Below are 21,659 nucleotides of genomic sequence, written 5' to 3' on the forward strand. Positions count from 1 at the left end.
AAATTTTCTTGAAAATATAGGGCAAACCATGGTTTAAAGGGCTAGGGCTAAATAAACAGACAATTATGGCGATAATTAGATTACGGTCGAACCACACTGTCTACGGAGCACATCTTTACAAAATTAATGTCAAAAAGACGGCAAATTGTAATCAATGCAATAATAAGATGATCTTAGACATATATTGATGAAATGCCCGAAATATAGAGATGTAAGAATCAAACTTTTTAGTACAGTGTACCTTTTCGTTAGAAAGACATAGTATTTTTGAATAATGCTAGTGTGTTGATTACATTCTTGACATTAGTAAGGCATACGTAATCAAGGCCATCAAGTAAACTTCAAGCAAGATGTGTAAACTTCTGCAATTTGGAGACTGTCAGTAAGCATTTTCGAAACTCTCCCTTTATCTCGGGGGCCAAGGCATGCGGGGCATGGACTACACTCCTTTAATAGTAATGCTACTCTTTTATTGAAATAAGTCAGTCTTTTAGTATTTCGCAGCTTATTTGAAGATCGAGTAGCCTAAAACCATAGTCAAAAGATTTTTTGGAATACCCACAAATTAACAGCAGATTATTTAGCCTTGTCAGAGGAGCTCTAAGAGTTACACTCTTTGAAGACTGGGAAAACTGGGTTTAAGCAAATGCGCGTAGAGTAAGTCCTCATTTTACGTTTTGCCGAAAGGTATTTGCTTCAGATCTCAACCACGGCGGGGACATAGATGCCTCCACTTGGTCGCTGATCCTTTTGGACCTTCTATTGTGCATGCTCATGTGCTGTTATATTCTTAAGTGTGATATGACGGCCGTCAATCCCTTTCTCATATTGCTATGAATTATATTCCCTCTACTTAGGTTTAAAATTGAAATTAATTTTAATTAAAAGTTAAGACAAATAAATTTTGATCATTTATTTTTATCAACATGGGATACATTAGAAAATATAAAAAATACATCTTTACACTTCAAAATCTGTTTTAAAGAAAGAATAATCAATTTAGTACAGGAAAAACATTCCCAAATTTTGCTATTACTATATTTCTAATGAAAATAATTTATTGTGATGGTAAAAATCAGCACTATCAATGGTTTAACTATTTTGTTTTATTAAAGTGGAAAAATCGTAATTTACATTAAATTTTTTATTAATATCCAGAAATTATTTAGTGCAACAAGGCAACACTTCAATCTTTTCAATTTCGTTTATTGAAGGAAGCTAAATGAATGAACTATAAACAAAATATCAACTGTCTTTAACTAAATATAATTTTATAATGCTTTGCTAATCTACATTAATCCAACAATAATAAACTCAGTCTGTTATGAACAGTTCCTCTTTTTAAAAACTTTATTTTTTATAAAATGTAAAAGTCAGGTAACTTTTTGTATAAATATATTACAATAAACTTACAAAAAATAAAAAAAACTATTTGTACAATTATACAAATAATCTTCGTAAACTTTATATACCACCAATTAATGGACATAATTGCTCTGAATCAGTGTTCAGCATATCTACACACTTGTCCTTTTCGATTGCACTTCGCTTGGATTTTAAGTGAAATCTATATGTACATTTGAGATTCGGTTTACCTAGAAAATAAGGGAATTAGAAACATTAACAGACAAAGATATGACGAAGTTAGGAATATGTGACTATTTATCTTCAACTGTAAATGATTGTAAGCATTATTGTTGGTCTAAAAACCCTAGATCTACGTTATTCGAAACTCCTAAAAACTCTCACCTGGATATGTTGAGATTGAACTTGCCTGACGGTACACTTTAACACGAAAATAAAGGTTCCTACACTTGGGATCCGAACCTTCTTAGAATCACGTTAAATTTTAAACCAAATTGATGTATAACTTCTGTAAATTTTTTTTTTTCTTTTGCGGAAGAGTATTCTCAGGTCAAATGAAGAATGAACAGTTGTTTAATACAACTAGCACAATTGTAGCAAATATCAATATTTTAAAGTTGTGTGATTGTGCCTAAAAGATAGTCTTTCTGCAGGGATGCGAGCACACACCAAAAAATACTTGCGTGTAAGTGCGATGGGTTTCCTCTTGTTAAGGACAATTAAAAATGGTTTGCCTATTCCATGATAATTATTTCGACATCAATACATTCTAGTTAACTAGTACAATTGTATTGTGAGCATCTTTTGTATGAAATACTCGTCAAAACATTTAGCGACAACACAATGCCGTATTCATTCCTTGACAGCATTTCGCATTAAATAATGTTTTCGGGCCCTATCAGACACGCTCCATAATTTTCTGAGGATGAAGTCTTTTTTTGGGTTCCTGAATGGGCTTACTAACCATTCCTCTCTGTAGCGGAAATAAGCATAATAGCAGTTTCATCTCATGTAACAATTCGAGCGAGGATGGGTTTGAGTTGGATAAATATGTTCTTGGGAAAGGGAAGTACCAAACCACACGCACAACATTTTTAATTCTTGATGCCCTTTGTGGGATCCCGGCATTTAAGATTCCAAATTCTGCTCCCCATCGCCATGGTCAAAACGCAAATGATGACGAGGGTTAATGAGTATAGAATCATGGTTGCTGAACGTACAGTGAGAAATTGGATAGATCTGCAGAATAAGCAAGAAAATTGTTTGCTTATAATAGGTTCTGTTAGTGGTCACATATGATTTACACATTGGGTAAGTCTTTGGAATTGGAATATGGGTCTTGTACTTTAGCTGAGAAACCTTTACCAAACTAGAATAACTAGTTAGTTGATCCGTAGGAGATTCGTGGTTGAACAAATCCTACAAAAGTGTTAGAATCAGCACGCCAACTTTTCACTTACTAATTCAACTAGTGAGACGACGTTTTTGATCTAGAAGAAAAGTTCTACCCCGCAAGGAGTAGCTATTGCATGCAGCTACTTGAGGAGTAGCAACCTCACGGGGTAACCTGAGCTCAGTACACCATGCACATGCACACTCACCAGAACAGTACACTAAACATATCCACTAACACTCCTACACTATAGACAAGGTACAGACAGTACACAACTTAGGGCTACCGTCCCTAAGGAGATATGGTTAGCCTAATAGCCATAAGGAGGCAGCCCCTCTATCAGGATAGGTTGCTATGGGACAATCCCTCATACGACTGAAAATTTATAGATTACAAGTAACACAAGAATGACGAATGGATTTTTGAAGGTTACGACTAGGCGAGGAATCTCGACACTGAAAGGTAAACGAGGATTGATTAAGAAGAAGAAGAAAAGTTCTATTTGCATCAACGTATTCTACACGTTTAACGTTGTGGTTTTTTCGCTTTTCACTTCTATTATTTATTTATTTTTGGCAATTACTTTTATATGTAAGTCACTACTAAATTATACATTGTTTAGAATAACTAAATGAGATAAAAACTTTTCTTACTTACGAATTAGTCATCAAAGACATTATCCAAGGCGTCCGGAATCGGGCTAAAAACATCTATATCTGATTCTTCGGAAGACGCAGAACCGTCTTCTTCCAATGCATTATGATTGAATTTTGTAGGTAATTTACTAATAATTTGTTTAACACCTTCTGATTCACTCGTTTCACCTGAAAAAAATATAGTAATATAAACATTATATAAGCAAATGCACAGCATTAGATTTATTTAAATTTTCACAGTCAGTAACTAAGCGACTCAATTTCTCCTTTGTAAAAATGACCAAATCACTCGAAATAGGCCAATATTGGTACGGTTTTTCATCAAAAAATGTTACTTACTTCTTGCTATATAAGAGGGAATCAGACTCTTATCCTCTTTCTCATATTCATCTTCTTGCAGGGCAACTTTATCAGGATCATGTATGATGCCTCTTGGTTTTATGTTTGTGTAAAATAATCGTGGCCAATAATGTCCTAAAAATTTCATTTCGATTACAAACCAACGTTCAATTAAAACTGAAGTAACCGCTTCTATGAAGCTGGACTGGTAATGAATGATTTTTTTTCACAGGAGAAGATGGATAACAGTTAGAAAAAGTAATTATTGTATCATTAAGTGAACAAATGAACGTTAATTTTCTTTAATTTTTATTTCATAAAAAAAAATTAAAGTAAATGAGGTGTAAAATCAACATTAAATTCTTTCTGCTTTGCACATTCCATACTTTTAATCACTTTGAGTAATTTTAACAAATTAAATAGTACATAATAAATTAAATAAAAATTGGACAAGAGTACTAAAGTGTAACTTAAAAAAATTAAAGCAGTACTTCAATGATATATTATGATGAAACATTAAACTGGTGATGACCTCAGGAGGGCGAAATATCAGTGGAATTTCATTTGTTTTTCAGAACGAATGCTATTGCGTCATCAACATAAAGTTTAATGCTGATATTTTGAAGGGAAGTTAAGAAGTCGTGTTTAAGAATAACTAGCTAAAAATTAAAAAGCAAAGCACAATAAAAATAGTTAATTTAAAGTGAATTACCTGTTAGTAACTTAGATAATCTGATCTCAAAATAAAGGCCTGTCATTTTGTGCATTACAGTGTCCGGATTGATTGGCCCGAAAAGATCTACGTCCACAAAATATAATCTATCTTCTTGCGTGGTCCTTAAATGAAAATTGTTATTGTATTTAACCGCACATCAAAAAATACATAACATTAAAAAAAAAAGGATGGCATTTGTGACTAAAAGTGCTTTATTACAATAATAACAATAACAATGACCCTGGTGTCGGGTAACTCTATTCAATTCCAATAATTTTACGAAGTTGTCATGCTGTACATTTCTAGCTGTTCTACCTCACAGCGGCTTACCTACGCTGCAACTCATGCATTGCAAAGGACGGCAAAATGGAATAAATTAACTATTATTTGAAATTTTAGAATTAAAATTATACCGTTTTTAAGAATGTATGTTTTGTGAACAGGTGATGTTTTAGAACTGTAAATTTGGAGTTTATTTTTACCGCTGGGGGCGAGAATTTAGAGCAGAAAACACAGCTCAGTTCATTTGTACTGGGAAACAATCTTTGTTAAATTAAAGACAATGTTCTAATCATACTGAAAATGTTAAGGGATATCAATAAACATGCATGCAATTACAGATAAAATCAGCGATACCCAGCTCTGAGGACTACATTTTCAATTTTATACTTACTGAAAGTTTATGTAACACGTGGTCCATTCCATTTTAAAACTTTTTACATCAGGCAACAATATCTTTATCCATACATAGTTGGTTGACTGTCGCCAATGAACTGTCGGAGAAAAAATGTTTGCTCTTTGTAAGAAACATTCTATGTTATATATATTATCATTTGCTTGAAGTAATTCATCACTTTCATTGCTAACGTTAAACTCCGAAGTTTCTTCTTTCTGTTCGGGTTCAGTAATTTCTTTGATTTCAACAGCTGGTGGTGGTTTAATAAACTGAAATAAAATTCTAAAATATATATTTCTTGAAACATAAATAACTAAAAATAACTTACTTATTCATTTTAATGCTATTCTTATATTAACACTCGGGATTCAGTTGTGTTCAGGAATTTTGTATAAGAAAACTTTTGTTAAGAAAAGAGGACAAGGGTGAAAAATAGAAATGAATGCAGAAAGTAAGAAAATTATGAAATAGTAAAGAAGGAGGCAAACCACACTGCAACATGCTTCGGGCAAAACTAACAATTCGCAACATGAAGAGCACAATCAATGTTGTAAATATAATAAATGATAAATAATTTATTTCATAAAGTATTCTGAAAAGACACAGGACTCTGCCAACAAGTTTAGAAGATTCGAAGTTGACTCTTTCGGACTTTACTCAGCAGAAAATACGTTTTTTCGAAAATACGATACGAAAAAACAAGGCTGCAATTTTCGCATCAAATTTCAATTTGCAATTGGCTTTTTTTACCACACCACACCCTTTCCACATATTTCATCTACAAGCAACAATTATGACTTTTCCAACCAGAAAATTTATTTATTTTTTTATTTCCATGAACTTATGCTCTAAATATTGCCAAATACCCTTCTAAGATGCTAAGCTGTATCTTCAAAAATCTATTAAATACACTTACTTGAAGATAAGAGAAAATAAAAGTATAAAAAGAAAAGGAAAAAAAATCAACACACTTTCGAAAAAAAAGATGGCAGGAATTCTTCATAATCGCCTACAAATTCAAATTGATCGAGGTCTCTCTGTTCTCCATCAAAAATAAAAATATTACTTTCTACATTGTTTGGCGGCAATTTCGCCACTGCAGTGTAAGAGCAATTCTGGTTTTCCGAAATTTCATCTTCAGAATTTGCGGTTTCCGCTTTTAATTTTTGAGCTAGTTGTTGCTTTCTGAAAGCATTTTAAATGGTTTAATTAAAAAGAAATACTTTAATAATATTAAACTTATTGAATGACTGTAAAATAAAGTACCTAACGTTCGAAACTATTTCCTTCATATCTTCTTCCCATTCTGCAAGACCAAGATTGACTATTTCTTCATTGATTATAATGTCGTGTTCACCATTAGTATTTATCAAAACAACATCGTAATGAGAATCACCAATCGTTTTCGCAACCTTCTTTATTTCAATTACCTAATAGCAGAATTACATATGTACTTCTTTACAACAAAATTCCATCTCAATTCAATAAACACCTTACTAACATCTTTTGATAAAATTTGGTACAGAAACACTAATTACATCATTACCTAGTGTAAAAACATTTACCTAGGCTAAATTACATTCAGTTAAAAACGGGATACCTATTGCGTGTTTATTAATGTTCTTCCTTGCACCTAGTGAAGAGAAAATAACTAATGAAACCAATCTTACAGTGAATTGACACACTTTTTTCTTCCTTTTATTTCTATAGTTTGTTGAAAAGCACCTTAATATCATCGAATTGAATTTCTTCCATTTTCAGTTTTTCTCTCTTCTTTTCACCAAAATATTACTTATATAATTTTTTTAATTTTTACAAATCTTTCTAGGACATTTTGTAATACTCTTGCCACATCTCTGCACAGTCCAACCAATTATTTAGTACAATTAAAAAATAACAATAATTACCTTAAGGGACAAAGAACTTAAATTGTCTCCAGTTGTAGTTAAATCATCAAAGCTATTTAATGCTTCCTTGGTTCCTTCTTCCCCAGATACTGCTTTTATACCTGCTAAACCACACTCTATTGCCTGCAATGTGAACAAATCAATATAGTTAATTTTATAAATCAAGGAAAGCAAAGCAAAAAAAAGTTAAGCTCAAGTTCTTTTTTAAGAGATCGATATTAAGTTACCTGAAAAGGTAATCGGTTGACAAAGCCTTGAGGCAGTTTGCAAACTTCAGATTTTCGAAACACCAACCTTTCTCCATAATCAAGAAACCTTACTTCAACTTCTGACAAAACATCAATCAATTCAAGCGGTTCTATGATCATTCCACGAATGAATCTAAATCAAAAGAAAGGAAGGAATATTTCTCTCACAAAACCCACTTAATTCAAAATAATTTTGCGAATTAACAATTAGATGAGTAATATTTATGTGGCTTTAACTTACTACCATTCATATCAAAATTGTAAAAAATTCTTCAAATTTTTCTAGAAACTCAGAATTTTTGCAATAAATAATACATTAGAAAGGAGCGCGTATACCACCCACCCTCTTCCGGAACTTCCTAAAATCAATTTCACGAAAAAATGTTTCAACCAGAAGCAATAGGTTCTGAGGAAATAACTAAATACTAAATTCCTGTTTTTTTTGGCAGCGTTGTTTAGACATTTTTTGGGTTCTCTAAGGCGGGGGGAGGGTCTCAAGCAGTATTTTCGTTGAAAAAAAATATATACAAAAAATTCGATCGCAATATTTTTTCTTAACAGTAGTAAGGGAAAGGAAAAAATAATACTACCTCTGCAAGGACAACAATTTTGACCATTCTAATTAACTTTGAATGGCTACTGCAAGTTATTGTTGCATAACCGGGTGATATACATACTCGTACATAGGTGGTACCGGTACATACCAGGTGATATAGGCACTACAGTTCGTAGTGAGCTCAAAGAATAAAAAGCAATGGTAATAAGTTAACAAATAATTTTGTCCTACAAGCTTATGTTGTGATGTAAACATAAACTGATAAATCAGCCATCAGTAATAATTATTTTAAAATTATTTGTGAGATTAGGCATAAATGGCAATGTTTGGTATATTTCCCAAAGCCTAAAAGTATACATAAAAGATTTTTATGTAGAAATTGTGCGGGTGTAATAAATGTTAATTTAAGTCAAAACGTTTGTTCTTTTACAATTTATTTATACCGAATCTCACAAATAATTTTTAACTAATCAACACTTAATGACTTAAATATGCTTTTTTGAAATTAAGGGATTTTTTTTACTAGGTTAAATAAATCATTTGGGTACATTAACGTTTAAGCTCAAATTATTGCACTTCAAACTGTTGTTTTTAAAATGTATGCTCTTCTTAGTACATTACTTTGCCTGGTGGCAAAATTGTACATTCCAATAATTTCCCTTTCTCAGCTAACAAAATCCAAATGACACTGGCGTATCCATAAAGGATTGGTTCTAGAGAGGCAAGCCATTTTTTAAATAAGGAAAAGTACATCTGTTCCAAAGTGCCCTCAGATTATACTCACGTGTCTCGTCCAGGATCTAAAACAGCACAAACAGTTCCTACATTAAATTCATCCAGCATTATCATTTCCTTCAATAGTGCTGATTTTAAATCCTTCTCCAATATATCCAAACTAAAAAACAAACATTTAAAAATTAATATTAATAAATGCAATAGAAACAAATTCAATAATACAAAGTCTGCATTTCTGTTACCAAGATTGAAATTTGATTAATCTAACAAAGAATACATCAATATCTTCAGCGACTATAACATAGACTAGATGATCACTGTCTTTAGTTAGGAACGCCCAACGATTTACTTCATAGCTTGGCTGTGACACAATTCTCTCTTCTTTCTTTACAACTAAAATTACAAATAGTTCATATTAAACTGCTAAAGTTCAAATTTTACTCCATCAATTCAAAGCATCTTTTTGTCCCAGTCTGATGATATTAATAAAAATCAATACCTTCCTCTGCTACTGAAATTCCAGTCTCCCATGCTAACTTTTTCAGTAGATCCTTATGTTTAGGATTATAAATTCCAAAATTCGCAGATATTATTAACTGTCTAAAAGATTCAATCAACCAAGGTGGACATCCTTCAGGAGGTTCTTCATAGAACAACAATTTATCCAACAATAAATCTCTGCCAATAATCAATTCCACCTGTAAATTTTATCTAACTGAGATTCAATTTCGCTTAAAGCACCTAGTGCTGAGATTTTTTTTTTTAATGATGTCTATTTTTTAGGCAGATGTTAGTCCAACTGCCTCCACCAGGAGAGAGAGGGATATTTAACATAATTCACAGTACATTTCACTAACACATTTCAAGATGAACATCGAGAGTTGTATTTGTAAGGTTGTATTTTCATTTTTTTTATAAACACATTCATTCATTCATTCGAGAGTTGTAAGCGAGATATCGCAATACAAAAAAGGTTTAAGGTTATATCCGCTCAGCTAATACAGATTCCGAATTTATCAAATTATACATACTGAGTTAATTTTTATAAATCAGCTGTTCCACCCAGGAAAGTGGAAGTTTTTTACGGAGGATGTGAGAAGTTACAAAATAAAATACGTAAACATAAAATATTCTAAAATGTTGTCATAATCGGCTTAATGCTGAATTAAGATGACAATGAATTAATAATACTTGCCATTTACATAAAAAGAACACAATATAATCAAAAATTTATTAAACACTGATTTTCTCTGCTCTAACAGCGAACCTCCTTCCTAATCAGCTACTAATACATATGTAATAACCTTTGCCTAAGTATTGTATGTTTGATCAACAGGAAAGTGGAAAATAGTAATTTCGAAGTGCATATTCCTTTAGAGGTAATAGTTAAAAAATGTAGGTAATATAATATTGTTCTAATATAATTGATATAAATGTTCTAAAAATAAACTTTGACTTATTCGTTTATATTCTTTAATAATTTGTAAGCAACGTTTTAGAAAGTTTTCTTACCTGTCCAACAATGGTAACATCGCGATAGTCATCATTTTGATACTCCATAACTCTCTCTTTTATAAATTTAGTTGCCGTATAACTCCAACAACGATCTAAGTCAAGTGGAAGCAAGCCTGTAATATAGATATTTACTGCTTCTCCGGGTAATACTTGTAGATCAAGAGGTAGGCTTAAAATCTTTTCTACCTGATATATGAAAAGAGAAAAAATACTATGTTATTTGCAATACCCTTGATTAAAAGGTTTGTAAGGTTGTACTTTCACATTCATTCATCATTTGAGAGTTGTAAGCGAGATATAGCAATACAAAAAAGGTTTAAGGTTATATCCGTTCAGCTAATACAGTTTTCAGAATTTATCAAATTATACATTTCATTTGTCTCAACAGAAAGAAATTACCAACCTCTTCAGTTATGTATGTTCCCCAGTCTAGAAGGTACACATTAACTTTATTTGCAGTACATTTACTATCTCGTTCTATTATGTCAATTATTTTTCCTCTCGCAAAATTTTCATCTCTCTGAATTGCCACAACATCTCCAATCATGGGTCGTCCATGTACACATCTAGGAGCAATAAATATCCAGATCATATTTTGTATCTTTACGACAGATTATCTCTACGCTAAAAAAGAAATCTGGTTTGGCAATCACAAATGATATTTTCTTACAACATTTAATTTAGAAGTTTTCTTAAAATATTGCCTTCCATTTTTAGTGTTTAATCTAAGACCCTCATTAAAGTGTAAATAAAATCATTTTAACCACTCAATCAATAATTTCTGATACACTCAAAACTTTCTCTTACTACAATATTAAACTTCTAACTAAAAATTTTTTTTAAAACGAATCTAGAATGTGTACTCTATCCAATTACAAGGTGGATACTACAGTACCTTAAAATTATGAACTTTGCGCCCCAATCTTTGCTGCTGCTTTGAACTTGTACAGAAACCAATCAAACAAAATTGTCATTGTACCAGAACTACCCCCAAATCAAATCAAACATTAGGGTTACCTAATATTTCATGTTGATAAAAATGGTAAGTTTAGATAATCATTGCAATCACTAAAATTTCGAAGTTATAAAAACTGTTCAATGAATTCGCTTTTATGGCAAATAAATATTGACAAAAACCATCAGATTGCTTAGAAAACTCTAAAATTGAACAGACCTATTTGCATTATCTGCATAAAATTCAGCAAGCTGTAAAGTAATCTGTAGAAATTTAGAATGTAGTAGGGTTTCTTCAGAAAACAGTTTTTGTGAATACGAAATTATCCTGCCAATTAGATGCGTTGGTGAAATTACTTCAAGTATATTCAACGTTACGAAACTTTTTCTGAAACAAAAAAAAGAAATAAATAAATAAAACTAACTTCAGCTAACTATTAACTCTGTATGAAAAAAATAAAAAGTATACAATTACATTGGCGTTTCAAGTTGCGAAACATCCTTTGAGGGTATAATTAAGTGTCGCATTTTGCAATACGACTTCCAACACTGTCCAAATTGTAAAATATTTTCGCAGAACCTTACATTACATTTCTCCATTTCTTTTAACTTGTCTATTTCCTAAGAATAATAATTAAACAAATACAAAATAAATAAATAATGGCATCACAAACTTTAAGGAAATGAGAAGGAGTCAGTTGATCAACACTCTCTTCAAGAGAAGATTTCTGGTTTTAAAAGATCACGGATTTTGAGGGCCAAAAATCATGACAGCATCAAGAGACCACTAAATAGTTGTTTAGTACTGCATTAAAAGATGGTGATCTACTTTGAGCAGATACCCATACTTTCGTTTCATTAAATATTAAACTATAGTTCAGTAAAATGCGCAGGACACACACACATGGGGGTTCCGGGTTAATCACATAGAAGGGTTACAAATAATCGTTAACTGTTGAAGGGTTTTATTAAGCAATAACATTATTAACTGATTACATCAACTAATTTGCTGAATTAAAGCGTTGAATATGTTCAAGAACCGTTATTACTACAGAGTACAGGAAGGGACGAACCTGAAGAAATGATTAGTCCACTGCTTATTGGGCAAAATTGTAAAAAAATTTAGAGCAATCAACCTTTTACCCTTAATTCAAAAATAAATAAACGAAACGCAAAAAACAGAAACGTTTCAAGATCACCACAGTTACCTGAGCCTGAATTATCAGTTCTTCAGAAATCGCCAACTTTAATCTATTCATCATTTCTAAAATTTTTGGTAGAAAACGTTTTGAATTTTCATCAATAAATATATCGACTTCACAATTAGGGCGTTCTTTCTAGATAAATAAATAAATAAATTGTATAAATCTATGACAATTCAAAAAAAAATAAAAAAATTGAAGCAAGATAAGACGTTACATACGGTATCTGTCTTCACTCTATCCATGAATGAATCTTTTATAAATCTGAATCTCTCTCGAAAATCGGTTTTATTATTCGGTACACTATAATGTATTAACCATTTAGCATTACTCATGTCCATTTCTTGAAGTACTCCATCTGTACATATTAAAATTGGTGCTTCTTCTAAGGGCCACGTACGACGAATCTCTGCATAAAAATAAAGGACATTAACTTGATCTGAAGAATTTAAAAATTGAATATAAACTTTCTAATTTAATCAGAACTCAAAATGCAACAATTTTTTTTTTTTTTTAATCAGTACCTCGGAGGTATACAGCAGTAAGCCCATTTTTTCAAAATTTATTTTTTTAATCTTTCTAATACAAAATTATTGTTTTTTATTACACAACCATCTGTTAACGTGCATCTATGTTACTTATTAGCGACCAAAGATTTAAGCAAAATAACTTCCGTGGCCTTATAAATAAGAAAAAACCGCGAAAGAAACCTTTCATTTGCTCTTCTGTAAAAAATTAAAAAATGTGACATAATGTGTACCTCCGAGGTACTGAAATAGAAAATGTACAATAATAAATGTTACAATTTTTTTTTTTTTTTTATAGTACAACGATAATTTTTTTTCTTGGAGCATCGACACCCATATCATTAACGCAAATCCAGTAAATGTGGGTAACGATAAAGAAATTACCATAACGTTAGACAAAGTAGCTTAAAAAATTATGACCATTCTTCAATCGAAATAATGTTAATATGAATGTTCTTTTCTCTAAAATTATTTACGCCTTAATAGGCAGTTTTACTGTTCTTACGTTCTTTTAAGTTATTTCCTTCAAGATTGTTTAGTTTAACATGAAACAGTATGATATAATACAATCAAATGGGAGAACTAAAGTACAGTTTCATACTAAAACACATTAATAATAGAAAATTTAACTTCCTTACAAAGCGATTCAATAAAAACTAGTAGTTTTTAAAGCAGTTTAATCAATTGAGTTAATAGTTTTATACCTGGTATAAGGGTGTGATGGATTCCTTCGTGGGCAACCATTACTGTCCTGCAAACTAACGTTTGCAGCTTTGTACGTAGCTGTTTAGATTCCTCTGTGCTACAACATACTACTACTGTTCTGACGCTGGTTTTATTCGAAATCATTTCTGAAAATAAAATGAAGATGTAGTGACTAAAATTAGGAACGTAACTGAAATAACAAAAATAAGCAAAATGTCTGAAAACGCTTCACTTTTACTCCACACTTTTAAGGAAAGTTTTGTAATCTGCCGAAATCCTTATAAGATTTGGAAAAGGATACGAGAGCATTACTAGGATAGTAATAACAGAATATATCTACTAGTCTAGCAATGCTCTCACATCTTGGATATGTTTACAATCATGAATCTCTTTCATAAATAAATTACTTAATTTTGTATAAACTTTGTTGTAGATTAGTAGGATTAGTCACAAAGCAAGATTTAAAATGAACCCCATCTAACATGTAGAATATTACTTAGATTCAATCTAGGGACACTTTTTTTTTTTAACAGAAAGAATGAAATCCCTGAAAATGGAAAAAGAAAGGTTTTACCCTCGATATGAGGTAGAAAGGAGATAGGGAGTCAAGGATGAGTGCATAATCGAAAATATTGGACGGGGTATTAACCCATTAGGCCATGATCCCAAAATGAATGATGTCAGAAACAAAAAATCAATTACGTTCCTACGTAGATTGCAATATTTTAATCTGAAGGACACATTCCTACCATCAGGACTATCTTCAACAGAAAGTGGCATTGGGGATTTTGAGTGCAACGTTTTACGTTTACCCACCCTCAATGAAATTTTTGTCTTTCTCATTAAAATTGACGGGACAGAATGCGACGAGATCTTGTCTTCTCATCGACCTTACCTTCTTTATGCGTTAACAGCTTTTTGGCAATACCTTCTCGCAGTAAACTGCTACTTCCGAGAAATAAGCTATGAATGCTTGATGGAAATGAATGTATTAGGAACTCCACATGAAAAACTAATAACCTCTTCTGAACTGGTACACCCTTCCCCTTTTAAAAAAGTAAAAAGTGGTAAAAGAGAACACACCAATCAGGCTTGCAATTTTTTCCTCTGTTGTAGTAATATTTAGTTTGAAATTAACAAGTGAATAAATAGCTGCCTCTAAATAAGATGTGATACAAATTACTGGATTTTTCATCCATTTTAATGCGATATCTTCTATTTGTTCAGTCCACATTGTACCAGCCACTATTATTTGAAGCCTACTATCTTCGGCAAATATTTCTCTCATTTTAGTTAAGTTGTCTAATCCATTTTTAAACAGTGTTATCTACAAGAAAAAAACAATTATCCTACGTATATAAATGATAAAACAAAAAAGTTTCAAACAAACATTAATTAATCTTGCTAACCTCTCGTGAAAACATCTTAAGCATGTCTTCAGCACTGTCTAAGATGAAATATCTCAACCTATTTGGTATAATTATATATTTACATTGAAACAGTCTTAAACAACATCTTGGCGTTGAAATAAGAATGTCGACACCAGAAAGTAGCTCATCCTAAGAAGCAGACAAAATAGTATTTTTAAGCAGTTGAAGCTTTGGAGACAGAAGACGTTCGTGAAATACAAATTTTTAACTCAAAATAATTTTCACTAGGGCAACTTAAGGTTATATAAAAATATTACATTCCTCTAAAGTAAATGATTAAGGTTGAAATGTCCTTTAGATTTCAGGACACAGATTCATAAATGTTTTAGAAACGAATAATACAAATTTTAAACATTAAAATAACCTTTCTCTCTAATTCCAAACCTCCGCCATGAGTTGCTATGGTAATTAATTTTGCTCCAACATATGCAGAGCATAATCGAGCTATGTGTCGTACTCTATGTGATCCTGGCGCAAGTATTATGCATTTAGGGCTGTTCAGAGGTTCATCACGCTGCAATATGGAATTTTGTACAACAAAGAAACAATATAATAAAGTAACATGCAAAACAACATATTTATACAACAGAAAAGGGCGAAAATAACAAAATAGAATTTCCATAACTAGTCGTTTTTAACACTGTTCTTTACCTTATCATTTAACAAGCTGTTCAATACTGGAATTAACCAACCAGATGTTTTCTTTGTTCGCGGAGGACCAATCAGCACTAAATTTCTTTCATTAGCCACAATAGGAAAGGACAACATTTGAGAGCGAGCCAAATCTATTATTTTCCTATACTGTAAATTCTGAAACGAAAAAAAAAGAAATATGTACAAGATAAGTATGACTTTCCTCTAGAAGATGGTTAACTTTTTTTTTTGAGGTGCCCGGATATTTTTTCAGTGCATTGTCGGCCTCCAAACTGTGCTCTCGATACAGAAAGCACATCGGACAGTGAGATGTAAGAAGCACCTTGACCGTTAAATTTGAACCAGAGATCTCTGCGTGAGAATCTTACTAGATTCCGTCCATATGACAAGCTATTTCATCAGAAATACTTCAATAAAAGGCGTTGCAACATGTTTTTGAATTAGCTCTGTACATAATCTGCATATATTTATGATTAATTTCAATAATTTTTTATTTAGGAAGTAATTAACATAATAAATACCTTGATAATTAGGTTATGAAAATTGAAATCATAAATTTTCGACACCAGACTGATTTGAATATCGCCATGAATGATGCTTCCGGTTGAATGAATTTTAGACAGCATATCTTCACGGAACGAATTTATACTGGAACAAACATTCTCAAAATTAAATAAAGCTCATGAGAATGCATGCGTAATAAACAGAGATATAGAGAAGGATTTCTTATATCGTGGTCAGATACTTCTAACATTTGCACAAACAAAAGTTCAGTAGAAATGGATTACTAGAAAAGGTGCGTAAAAAAAAAGATAGGATAAATAATGAGTTTGACAAAAAATAGGGTTAGAATGTGAGGTTGTAAGAAGAATGGGAGGGAGGCATTTGATTTCAATCTCGACGTGATGCTTCTCAGACAACTGCTCTCCAAAGAGCAAGCTATCAGGAATAAAAATAGTTCTTAATCTTACCCCTCTGCTCTTGTTGAAAGCTGGATAAAGGGAATTATCTGGGAGAGGTGTTTGGGAAGATGGAAGGGAGTATATGGCTTCAGGGATGAGGTATCTCACTGCTGTTCCCTTTTTTCTTTTGCACTCCCTAGCCTAATTCTTGGCAATTTGTGATCCGGAAGTAGTGGAGAAATGGTTAATATGGAGCCTCAAGGTACAGAAGTAACGTGGATTTTGGATCATATTTTGACGTACTAGGGAAGTCTTCGTAAATTTCGGGTAGAGGAGGAGGGCACTCTCTCTCTCTCTTCGCTTAGGGGTCAAAGCTTCTAGGAAAAGGTCATCCCAATCTGTTGACTTCCTGGTTTTTTTAATTTCTTTTTCTTGACATTCTAGATGGTTATCAGGAATGAAGGGATGAATGCCCTACTTAAAATACTCCCAATCCTTAATTTGGGACCAATTTTGGAATCTGAGCACGGCTTTGGGAGATGGAAAGCAAGGGTCAACAGAGAGTACCCGACTTCCTACTACTTCCATAGAGGGTTTCGTTCCCTTTTGTTCATGGGGTTCATCTATTTAATCTATGGGGGCATGGCGTGGGTGGAGAGCCAAGGTTACCATTTGTAGGAATATACGTACCTTACCTAGAATCCTCTTAGAGGAAGCTTCACTAGAATATTTAGAGAAGATAATGGTGGAAAGAGTAAGATGACTACGGGAGTAATCATCCAAAGCTGCTACTCCGATTTCGTACTACTCTAAAGGCCTGAGATAAATGTTTAATCACAGGGGTGACGCCCTTCAGGGTCTAATTAATGATCTCAACAAAGAATACTTCCCCAGAATCTGAGATTACATTATGTGAAGAGAATAGTTCTGTAAGATTATCTATGGTGATCGTCAGCAAAGTAGATCGTCGAAGACTGGGGGAAGACCCAGAGGACACTTAGAGATCAGGCTGAGGAGGCAATGGACTAATGGAAGAGTAGGCAAACGATGTTGCAACTTAGATAGAAGGATTATAGTATAAACCTTTGAAGACCTCAAATGTCGAAAACTTTGAAGAATAAAAATTATATCATTGCAAAACTGAAAACAATCTTACCTTTGTACTCTGAAACTGTCAAAGCTTTCATCAGAATCTCTGTTTAAATCACTAGCTGATGTGGTCCCATTAGCACTAATATCATGAATTGATTCTATTAGTCCTGCAGAACTAGTAGAATTGATACTATTATTAAGTAAATTTCCCGAACAATCGTTATTTTCTTGAATTTCATTCTTTTTCTCACTAGGTAGGAGAATGATATCTTCATCTATCAGTTCATTTTTTTGAACTTGAACATTACCCTCTTTATTCGGCGATAATTCAGAACTTGTTACTTTACAGTTTTCATTCGTGAAGCTGCATTGTGATTCTGTTTCATCTTCTGGTGTTGCTGCTGACTCGTCCATTCTATTAGATTGCAAAGCTACCTCTTCTTCTTTCTGCATTACATTCGAGTAAAGTGTAGATAACATGCCTGTTCCCATACTTGACGGTGGTTTTGATTTACACCAATGCGCACTAGATGAAGTGGTTTCTTCATCACTAACAGTTATATCATTTAAATGGGGGTTGTTTTTTTGCTGTAAAAGTGTAGAAATACATTCTGCTCTTGTAGCTTGTACCACTTCTTTTGATGAATGTAAATTTTCGATCGCTCTTTGAAAATTTGACTTGTTGTCAATGTCATAATCTCTTTTTACCAACGACGGTAAATCATTACACTCACTTCTTTCTTTAAGACTTAAATCTGCTGACTCTTTAGAAACATTCACAGTATCTCCTGAAACATTTCGAATGTCTAAGGGTGCAAATGTTACTCGCTTTGATTGAGTATTGGATTGAATTATTTCTTCTCCTAAAACTACTTGTTTTGGTAGATATTCAATTTTGTTTAGTCCCCCATCTGAAATCGCTTGCTCTGGTTGATCAGAAGTGACTGGATCTTCATCTAAAGTAGCTTGTTCTGATGTAGTTTGGGAAGCAATTTGTTCCTCTTCTTGTTTAGTTTTTAACTTCTCCGTAGAGGCTAGAAGTTTCGCTTCTTGAGAAAAAGTAGGTATTGGATTTTGCTTTTTTTGTGAATCCTGTTCATTCTCAGAAAATCTACAGCACTCCTCACTCTGAGAGTCCTTGTTTGGTGTAATTTGATGGTAGGGTTTGCTATTCGTTTTTTTAAAAAGCCCTGTGTACAACAAACCGCTTTTGGACTGAACTTCTTCGAAAGATGGATCGGAAAACTCATCATCTAATAATGGTGAAACATTATGAGTAGAGACCTCCTGAAGGCAACTTTCGCAATGACTTTTTAATTTGTCGTCAGATTTTGTTCCTTGTACATTTTGGTTGACTATTATCTTTTTTAACACACCTCTACCTCTACCAATCTCTCGGATACACAATTCAGAAGAATCTCTTTGATCGAACTTATTTGCACTTGATTCTCGTTCTGTTTGAACATTTAACGTAGTATCACACCAATCACTTAAATATTTGTGTACAAATCCTCTTCCGGCCCCACCTTTACCTTTCACCTTTTCAAAAGTGTGATCAAATGATTCTTTTTGGTCAAGAACATGCAAATAAGCATCATTACGAACTGACGCGCTTGGGTACCAGTCCCGTTTCACACCTTGTGAAAGCTTGCCAAGGGGAAAAGATTTCTTCTTAACGATTCTATCTGAATGGAATTTTTCATTTGATTTTCTGGTGATTACAGATGAATCTTCGTTTGTTGAACCTCTTCCATAGTGGCTGTCAGTCATATCTCTTGTCCTATCCAGATACGAAGTTTCATCGGTTATAGCACTAGTATTCGAAGATAGATAATTGCATCCAGAAGCATCATGTCTGAAAGTTTCTTTCTGAATATCTGATGGTGCTTCTACTTTCCTCTCATTGCCGATCGTAGTAATTTTGAAATTTAATGGCTGTTTGAAAGGATTCCCTAATTCCTCATTAATTTTATCATTTGCAGCATTTTCTGCATTAAAACACGGTCCCGAACAGCAATCATTACTGCTACGAAAATCTTTTCTGGAATGAAGATACTTCACGGTATCAGAATTTGTTTTTTCACTAATTTTTTTACTAATGGTATGTTTATTGCTTGAACTTGCTTGAGCCACGAAAGACTTTTCGAACGCATCTCCCATTATGGCTAAGTTCTTTAATTACTTCACTATTGTTCGGATGAAAGTATGAGACGCTTTTGAAACAAATTATGTTTCCGGAGAAAGATGTAATCATATCTTTTGTTTTTTAATATAATTGGCAACCATCTTTTTGTTTTCGGTCTAAAACAGGTAATACAAATATATTATTGTTAATAAACCAAATATTCAAACAACTGCTATAAATTTAAACTATAGTAATTAATAAAGTTAAAATAATTATGTAAAATTCGACCATCGTTCCCTATTGTAGATTCAAAAAGATCCTGAAATCCCATTAAAAACTATTTTTTTTAAGAAATGTACTGCATTCCCCAAGAAATCTAGTTTGCATGCTCTGATGTTCACGTCTGAGCTTATCTATCGCTGTATCTCTTACCGGCTTCAACGTTCGTTAGAATCTGGCTTGGCTCTTTCAAGGATTTCCTCCTCTATTCTAACGCTGGTTTTTAAACTTCATTGTGATTAATATCGGAACGACTGGAGTCAGAATGTTTTTATCAGTAACTCGGACCCAATGGGCGGACGTCATAGCATCTTTCAACGAACATTCTTGCATTAAGATGCGTCAAATTTAACCTCGAGAGGAAGTATCGGAATCAAAGACTCTATACGACAGCAAGGTTACCATTAAAACGCTTGTTTCAGAAGTTGACAGCTCAACAATTTTTGGAATGCCTTATCAAACCCAATGATTCGGGAACGAAAAATTTGCCAACTTATTTCATTATTAAATTTTGCCCCAGACATAAGGGCGTAGCACGAAATGAGAAAGCCGATACTATCAAAAGGGTGAGCGCTGCAACATGCCTCTTTCCTAAACAGTCACTAGGATAAGCGACAGGCTTCTCCAAGACGATCTCAAGAGTGACAGGAAAACCAGCAGAGAACTCTGCTCTGGATTGACCTCCCAGTATTAAGGAAGGCCTGAGTCTTATTAAAGTGTGAAATAATCAGTTATAATAGTAATAAACATAGATAATATTATAACAGATATAGTCCGATAATTAAATCTGAAATCTGATGTAAAAATACGCTTCCCAAGCTGACTGGTTTCTTTACGGACACCTGAAGAAGCTGGGCCTGGTACTTACGCCCAGTACCAGTATCTCAGTTCGGAGAAAGGGGTAGGGTGCTCGGGTTTAGCACCAGTAAGGGGCACAATTGATCTGTATGGGTTGCAAAACACTACACCTCTAAAACAAAATATTAAAATATTAGATCCCATCCCTGATAACTTAGGCCTTGTTTCAGTCATAAGCCTAGGCATGACAAAATATATGAATCGCTTAAGCTATATCTTTAATATTACTGAAATAATGAAAGTTATGTAAGTAAAAATATCTCTTAAGTATAATACCTTTTACAACTAGTAAAGAACCCCTAGATAACTGTCCTACAGGTCAGTTTTAATTAAGCTTCACAAACTTAATAACATTCATCTAATTTGTACATTGAAAAAGTAACATCACTGGGGTGAACTAAAATCAGCTAAGCAAAACTCATTTGAATTATACCTTAAACAAATAGCAAAATAATACGCGCGATGAACCTTAACTGTTGTTGCATGGAAACGCGGGAAGAATAGCATTTATCAAAGGGAAGGTGCAAATGTAGAGCTGGCCGTGGAATATGTCTTTCTGAAATTCTTTCTAACATTACAAGAAATTATGTTTGAATCAACAATGAAGTTTAAAAATAGAAAATTACCTTCTACGTTCCAACCACATTTCTTACATGTTAGGTGTTATTACGTTAATATAGTACATTCACTTAATCGAGGAATATATGTTGAATAAATTTAATTATGTTTGTTTATTCAGAGTAAGAATTTTTTTATTTAAAAAAAAATATTTAAATTATACCTAACAAAGGATTTTTCGTACTACTGAAATAATAAATTTATTAAG

The 21,659-nt window shown here is 32.8% G+C and overlaps 1 protein-coding gene across 3 annotated transcripts; it reads right to left on the minus strand.

Annotated features, from left to right (window-relative positions):
- Positions 1 to 898: 898 nt before the first annotated feature.
- Positions 899 to 21,581, minus strand: LOC141455798 (putative ATP-dependent RNA helicase TDRD12). Of its 3 annotated transcripts, none has more exons than XM_074131200.1 (26): positions 21,460 to 21,581; positions 17,636 to 19,872; positions 16,099 to 16,225; positions 15,575 to 15,733; positions 15,288 to 15,437; positions 14,903 to 15,052; positions 14,577 to 14,820; positions 13,493 to 13,639; positions 12,483 to 12,670; positions 12,268 to 12,396; positions 11,535 to 11,680; positions 11,280 to 11,447; positions 10,509 to 10,671; positions 10,103 to 10,291; positions 9,090 to 9,288; positions 8,833 to 8,983; positions 8,640 to 8,750; positions 7,279 to 7,432; positions 7,052 to 7,174; positions 6,411 to 6,574; positions 6,116 to 6,329; positions 5,142 to 5,413; positions 4,466 to 4,590; positions 3,754 to 3,888; positions 3,412 to 3,582; positions 899 to 1,595 (listed from the first exon to the last, which is right to left on the minus strand). In XM_074131200.1, exons 2-25 carry the CDS (start codon positions 19,729 to 19,731, stop codon positions 3,419 to 3,421), a joined length of 5,868 nt encoding a protein of 1,955 aa, XP_073987301.1. In that variant the 5' UTR covers positions 19,732 to 19,872; positions 21,460 to 21,581; the 3' UTR covers positions 899 to 1,595; positions 3,412 to 3,418. The 3 variants fall into 3 exon arrangements, with proteins under 3 accessions (XP_073987301.1, XP_073987302.1, XP_073987300.1); XM_074131201.1 differs by lacking the exon at positions 21,460 to 21,581 and adding an exon at positions 21,110 to 21,319 and having other exon boundaries at positions 3,416 to 3,582; XM_074131199.1 differs by lacking the exon at positions 21,460 to 21,581 and adding an exon at positions 21,110 to 21,319.
- Between the last annotated feature and the right edge of the window lie 78 nt (positions 21,582 to 21,659).

The sequence above is a fragment of the Rhodnius prolixus genome, unplaced genomic scaffold (assembly GCF_049639745.1).
Source record: "Rhodnius prolixus isolate KJV_2025 unplaced genomic scaffold, Rpr scaffold_4, whole genome shotgun sequence".
Classification (NCBI taxonomy): domain Eukaryota; kingdom Metazoa; phylum Arthropoda; class Insecta; order Hemiptera; family Reduviidae; genus Rhodnius; species Rhodnius prolixus.

Excerpts from the sequence above, each read along its gene's own strand:
- LOC141455798 (XM_074131200.1), bottom strand. The coding sequence starts at position 19,731 with ATGGGAGATGCGTTCGAAAAGTCTTTCGTGGCTCAAGCAAGTTCAAGC. Across the intron at positions 12,397-12,482 it reads ATAGAGTGAAGACAGATACC|AAAGAACGCCCTAATTGTGA; the intron begins GTATGTAACGTC and ends TTATTTATCTAG. Across the intron at positions 7,175-7,278 it reads TCAACCGATTACCTTTTCAG|GCAATAGAGTGTGGTTTAGC; the intron begins GTAACTTAATAT and ends TTCACATTGCAG.